Source organism: Sinocyclocheilus rhinocerous, unplaced genomic scaffold (genome assembly GCF_001515625.1).
Source record: "Sinocyclocheilus rhinocerous isolate Xijiao unplaced genomic scaffold, SAMN03320098_v1.1 scaffold1053, whole genome shotgun sequence".
Taxonomy (NCBI): domain Eukaryota; kingdom Metazoa; phylum Chordata; class Actinopteri; order Cypriniformes; family Cyprinidae; genus Sinocyclocheilus; species Sinocyclocheilus rhinocerous.
The window spans coordinates 684,366-691,314 of NW_015638958.1; the positions used below are offsets into that span (position 1 = coordinate 684,366).

Consider the following 6,949-nt stretch of genomic DNA (forward strand, 5'->3'; position numbering starts at 1 on the left):
ATGTTAGACTTAAAAAAAAAAAAGTTGCTAAAACAGTTTAATGGGTTTATATGCCAAAGGCTTGTGTTGATAATGAATGTGTAAACAAAACAGTCTTTGTGATGTAATTTCTAACTGTTTCCGGTTTCTCTAGGGTGGTGGGCTTTACAGTTTGCGTGAGAACACGTCTTTGGTACGGTAAACTTTCAGATGTTTTCCTTGCTCTTGTGGTTTTGATAGTGAGAGGAGCTCAGCCTGACCAGCAAGATCACTTCCTGTCTCTGGCAAGCATGAAAACCAACAAATGCATCAGTGAGGTTCAGTCTGTACTGAGGGCCAAAGTGGGCTCTGACAGCAGCGTAAATAGGGCACACAGCGATCCAGCGGTCACCCACCATTAGGGATGTAACGGTATGAAAATTTCATATCACCATTATAGTGACCAAAGTTATCACGATTATCAATATTATCAATATTATCACGGTTTTGTTAAAATTAGATGAAAATGTTCAAAAAGAACTGATTCACACTGAAAACATTTCAATAAGTTTTATATTTGAAAATCAACAAACAACAAATACAATTAGCAGCTATATGCACTTTTTTTAGCATAAACATTAAATTAACATTAACATGAAGCCCTAATAATAATAATAATAATAATAAATCACTTTGCATGCTGCTTCTGCGTCAGACTGATGCTGGCTGGACAGGATTTACCGCAAGTTTTCAAAATCGCAATAATCAAATACGGTTTTGATGATAATAAAATTTTTAACGATAATACTAACCGTCAGGGTATTTTATCGTGATTTATCGTGAAACCGGTAATCGTTCCATCCCTACCGACCATAGAGACAACTGATCAGTGCTCTTGACTTTGGTGCAAATTTTTCTCTTTTAAGTGCTGTTCATTAAATATTGCCCAGTCAGGTTGCCTGCTATTCCTTTTGGTGCTATTAAAGATTGATTTATTTATAAAGTGAGTTCTAAATTGTGAAAATCACAACATGGTACACTGGGCTTAATATACACTGCTGAGAAAGAATGGCAAATTTTCTTTTTGCTAAAGCTGCTATACCTACATATCTTGGCAGCATAATGCACCATAATTCTGTGGCCTACACTAAATCTCTCTCTCTTTTTTCCTTGCAGTGTGTAACTTCATGTCACATGAGAAGTGTTTGAAGCACGCCAGGACCGTGTGTTCCTGTATGGCTCCCACACAAGTTCAGGTGAGTGAAACGTGCCACATATGACAGGGCAGACAAACATCATTAGTTTTATAGGTAAATCTCATGAAACATGTAAACACACACACACACACAATCTGGTCATATTGTATGCCCAAAAATGTTTTTGTACAAAATATTTTCTCTTTTTTTTAATGTAGCTTGGATATTAAACTTACAAGGCAAGACAAGATTGATTTCACTAACAAAGCATTATTGAGGCATCACAACGCTGAATGGATGCTCTGATGATAGAGGACACAAAGTCTTGAACAATTATGTTGTTAATGAAGAACGATCAAGTTGTATTGCAGGGTATGATCATGCAAGAAAGATCATAATTAGCAGTTGATGCTTTACCTGTCTTATCCGTGGCTTTGCATGACAAACAGGAAGTGCATCACGCCCCGAATCTACATTGAATAATTTAGTCCTCGACTCCTCACATACTGACTGGAGCTGTTTTGCTCAGTGACACAGCAGTCAGTGTAGCCCTTTGTCCAGCTTTCATAATGAATTACTGATGACTTCCTGCCGTGTTGTGGTCTTTCGTGAAGGCCAAGTGTCAGCCAGCCTTTGTGCCTTTGATAGCAGCTCATCTAGCAATCAAGAGCTTTATTATAACAGCCTTGCCCGGAAGTTTTTTTCTCTCTATGTACTCACTACTGATTATAAACCCAATCTACAGTTGATAACCTCATTGTACTGATATAATGCAGGGCCATCATTGTCCCAGGCCCGGGTTGAAGGGGCCCACTTATACAAATTTTGTCGCCATCCCTGTAAATTTCAGCAGTGGCCTTGGTGATACGAACATATTGTGTTGGCATGCTGATTTGGTTTGTTACACTTCGCTCTAGCATATTTGATTCTGTTCGGTTTGTCACATTTGAGTCAAATATTTTTATAATGGCTGCTAAACTGTTCATTTCACCATTTTAACTTGCTGGTGCTGCTTCTATGTATTTTATATCAATCCATGGTCGATGGTCTTCGTGTGACGTTGTGGATAAATGTCTTATAGTAGCTAATTAGTCCATAGAAGAAATTAAAAAAAAATATATATATATTATTTTGTTTATTGTAATATTGTTGCATTCTTTGTCCAGTGTTAGTTTAGTATTATTTGTATACTATTATATTATTTATTAATATTTAGAAATAATTTTAGATTTTTATTTCTATACATTTTTTCTATAATTTATTTATTTTGTTTTATATTTATATATAGCTTACATTTATTTTTATTTCAGTTTTAGTAATTGTATCACTTTTCACATTTCAGTTAGCTCCCAAGGCAACATTTCTAATTTTCAAAACAAAATTAGTTTTGCTTTTTTCATCTCCTACTATTTTGTTTTGTTTTAGTTAACAACGACACTGTGTTTGTCTAGTTGCTAGGCCAGTTGTTTTTGACATGGACAATTTGTACTTAGATAATTAGAGGATTAAAAATGAAATAATTAGATTAAAATCAAGAATTAATATCCATGTATTTGTCATTTAAATGTTAATGAATTAATTAGGATTGGAATATAATAAGTGGGCTTTATCAGGTTTTTTTTCCCATAATAATGACTGTAAACTGTCCATTACGTATTGATTGTATCAATCAGATGTACAAAAAGGCTTTGAACAGTTACTTGGTCTCGAAGAAAAACTGCTATATATAAAACAGGATGTACATTTACTATGAAAAAATGAACAGTTCTTGCTGGTTAACAGCATGTGATAAAGTAACCGCATGAGATGCTTGCTGCTTGGAAACTGCATCCTCTTAAAGTGCTGATGCCACATGTGCGAGAAAAACCTGCCTTGCTTACGCCAAACAGCACAGAGGTGACACAGACCGGCCAGTCGCATCAGAGCAGCCGTAGGGCATGACAGAAGGCCGAGTCAAGCACCATGCCGCAGCAAAACTTAATTTAGACCGAAAGATAATGAGGGGGAACAGAAACCACTGGTCTGAATAAAAGACGGGCCCTCAGAGACTCTTCTGGAAGTTTGCCTTCATACATAATGCATGCAGAGACAACAAGACAGTGCATGCAGTGTTTTAATTCTCTTTTCTAGTTTCTTTGGCTGTAAGACTGATGTGTTCAGTTTGAAAAGGAAATGGATGTGACTTTTTTTTGTACTGGCTGAAGACTTTTCTCAGCTCTCTGTGTGTGTGAGTATGTGTGTATGTGTGTGTGTTTGTGGGTGGGTGGGTGGTGTAGGAGTGAATCAGTCTCCGAGCCAACTGCTCCATTAACCTTTACTTAACAACCTCGCTGAACTGCATCTGAGGAAATACGAACACAACAGTTGCAGCCATTCGACACTGTTATTACTGAAAATCGAGAATATGTCCTTTAAGACTTGAAAAAGTTTATAGTCATGTATCACCTTCACTTACCTGTGAATAAGTGGGAATAAAATCAATTGTTTAATCATTTTTAAATAAAGAAATCATGTGCACGCAACACATTTCACTTCTGAAATGTAACGGATATCCATATGAAACAAAATCAATTTGACAGGATAAAATGTAGGGTTATTTGTTAAATAGACATGTTTTAAATTTAAATAAGTGAAATAACAATTTTCTTTACAATAACTTGTGATGAAACATTCACAATAAGGGAATTTTATTGTATTATTTTAGTATAGGGTTTCTGTGGGTCTTAATTCACCTTCCACAAATTAAGGTCTAAAAAAGGTCTTAAATCTGAGCAGAAAGTCCTAAATTCATAAAGTCATGGCATTAAATGTTGCATGCACTGCAAAAAAATTAAAATAAAAACATCTTACTCTGTATTTTGTTTTCCAATATCTAAACATCAAGATACATTTACTTGATACAAATTGAACATATTAAGTCTTGTTTTCTGAAACATAAAAAAAAGTGAGTTATTCAAAAAAAAAAAAAAACAGTAACAAATATGGGTTATGAAAACCTTTGAATTATCTCAAAGTTTATCATAAATATTATGTTCCATTCAATTATTATTGTCATTATTATTTCTGTTAAACTAGGTTTTAAATTTATCATCATAAAACCTTCTTAAACCCTGTAGTATTGTTTATATACTATTATAGTAGCTTGTATTTTTATAGTTTTAGTTTCCATTGTAATTTTAGTTTAAGTTTTAGTTTTTTTCAGCTTTTGATATTAGTTCTAAAGTTTTTTTAGTTTCACTTTTTTCTTTTAATATTAGTATTTAATTTTATTTCAGCTTTTTTCAGTTTATAATTTTAGTTTTAGTTAGCAATAACCACTGCCAGGGGTATTTATTGAGTACATAAATTGAGTAATTTTTTATTTCACGTTATCTTTAAAGTAATTACTCAATTTAAATTTGTTGAATCATGAATCTTAATCTATAATATGAATATTCATCAAAACAACAAAGGGTCTAGCAGAACAAAACCAAGCATTATTTTTCCATCCATTTTTTCCAAAAGCACTATTTCAGTTTAAGTACCTCAGCAGTAGACATTTACAGGAGCCAATCACCTTTAGGATCAGAGAGATGACGGCTAATGACAGGAAGCGAGGTCACGTCCAGTAGGATGCTCTGCAGTCTACTGTAGTGACTTCCCTGGGAGGCCAAGAGCCATTGAGGATGTGTCCACTGCAGGAGGGAGAGGTGGGCCGCAGCTCAAGGACACATGCCGTAGGGTGTGTGTGTTTGTTTGGGGCCTCATCATCAAAGATTTTGTGTACCTCGGCAACCTTAAACACAAAACCTCACCATATTTTCCTCTGTATTACATGGAATTATATTTTGGTCCCTAGAGTTTAGGTATTTTCTGTGCAATGGCTGTATTTTGGCTCATGACATTTCTCAGCATTATGAAAATGTAGGCAGTCCAGGCTTCTAAACAGCTGTTCCGTGTCTGTGAGCTCACAGACATCAGCGAGTTCGATTTCTGGCTCCCTCACAAGCGTCTAAATAGCCTGATTTGCTTGAGCAAATGTCAAGCTATTTTTCTTTGTGTTCCCAAGCCATATATCCAAATATTGAGTAAGGCACCTAATCTATCCCATCGTACACTGTGTGCTGTGCTGTCGTGACTCGTGAGAATGTCTGCCCATAAATGTCACTTTGTTTTTTTCACTGACGTTGACAGGTCTGCCTAGGTCTGCCACAGAAATTTAGTTAATGTCCCCCTGCCTTTTTGGAGTACTTGCATGTTCACTATCAGAGACAAATCTGCAAAAAAAAAAATTTTACCTTTTAGGGGTACAGCAGCTTGTCACAGGCCCTCAGTACCCTCAAAGGGACTCCTTTGGTATATTACATATCAGTATCTTAAAAGGATAGTTCACGCAAAAAATTCTGAAAATTCTGTCATTAATTACTCACCCTCATGTCATTCCAAACCCGTAAAATCTTCATTCATCTTCGTAAACACAAATTGAGATATTTTTGATGAAATCTGAGAGCTTTCTGACCCTCCATAGCGAACGTGTGTCGAAGACTGACAGGGAAGAGAAGAAATTGTAGAATAAATGTGTTCTTTTTGTTTTCTTAGCGCACAAAAAGTATTCTCGTAGCTTCATAAAATTATAGTTGAACCACTGATGTCACCTGGATTATTTTATCTATGTCCTACCATGTTTCTGGGTCTGGGAACATTTCAGTGGCGTTGCTGTCTATGCAGGGTCAGAAAGCTCTCGGATTTCATCAAAAATGTCTTAATTTGTGTTCTGAAGATGAACAAAGGTCTTACGGGTTTGGAACGACATGAGGGTGAGTAATTAATGACAGAATTTTCATTTTTAGGTGAACTCTCCCTTTAAACTGGGCAGGTGAAACTTGTATGGGGAAAAAATGAAACACTTCACCTTTAAGAATGCTTAATGGAAATGTTCAGGAGCATAGACATTCTAAAGGGAGTTTTCCTGTGTGTGAGAATTATGTTTTTTGCAGCATAGTGAATGAAGATCAGCTCAAGAGCATGTCTCACTTACCCAGAATGCCTTGGACGAAATGGTTTGGTAACATAACACACCTCTAACCACTAATTCACCAGCCTACTGAAGTGTTTGTAGAATTATTTACCAACCTGCACATCAAGCAGCCGAAAGACCTGTAGATATTTATCCAGAGGAGTCACATTGCTGCCCATCAAGAGTGAGGAAATTGGAAGGAGAGGGCAGAAAGCCTGACTTCTCCTGCCCTGTTTCTGTGCTGTCACAACGACTGAACGACTTCCCGTGAAATCAGTCGTTACAGATGGGCACACGCAACTAGACATCCCGGCTGGGATTTGTCACTGCATCTCTTCACTATATCAGAACAATTTGCTTTGGGTCTTTTAAAAAGCTCAAGCTATGCTCACATTAAAAGTTAAAAGTTTTATTCTGGATGTTATTTAGCTGGATTCCATAATTGTTTGGTGATCCGATTCTCCGACCGCTCGCTCCACTTTCATCATGGATATAGGCTAAGCCGTAACAATAACATGAAATCAATAAGATGTCGATCACGGAAACTAATAGCAGAGTTAGGTAAGAATCTAGTCGTATTGCAGTTTTCTCGATTGTTAATATAGCTGATTTTAGTTGCCACCTTTTTTCCCCAAACTCATAATTCAGTTTTCAAAACAAAGACACATTTCTCAAAAAGTTTAACAATGAGTAGTTAAACATTAGGTAGCAAAACTGATGACACACCAATCAGAATCTCTGCATGCTAACAACGGAGAGAGCTCGAGCTAAGCCCAATCATCTACAGGGGTTTCTACTT

General features: G+C 36.2%; 1 protein-coding gene across 1 annotated transcript in view; it reads left to right on the forward strand.

Moving 5' to 3' along the window:
* dgkq (diacylglycerol kinase theta) overlaps positions 1-6,949 on the forward strand; it is a 31,253-nt gene that overhangs the window by 4,649 nt on the left and 19,655 nt on the right. Inside the window, exon 2 of the mRNA XM_016565683.1 lies at positions 1,135-1,214. Within this exon, the coding sequence (XP_016421169.1) occupies positions 1,135-1,214 (80 nt within the window). The remainder of the gene's footprint in view (positions 1-1,134; positions 1,215-6,949) is intronic.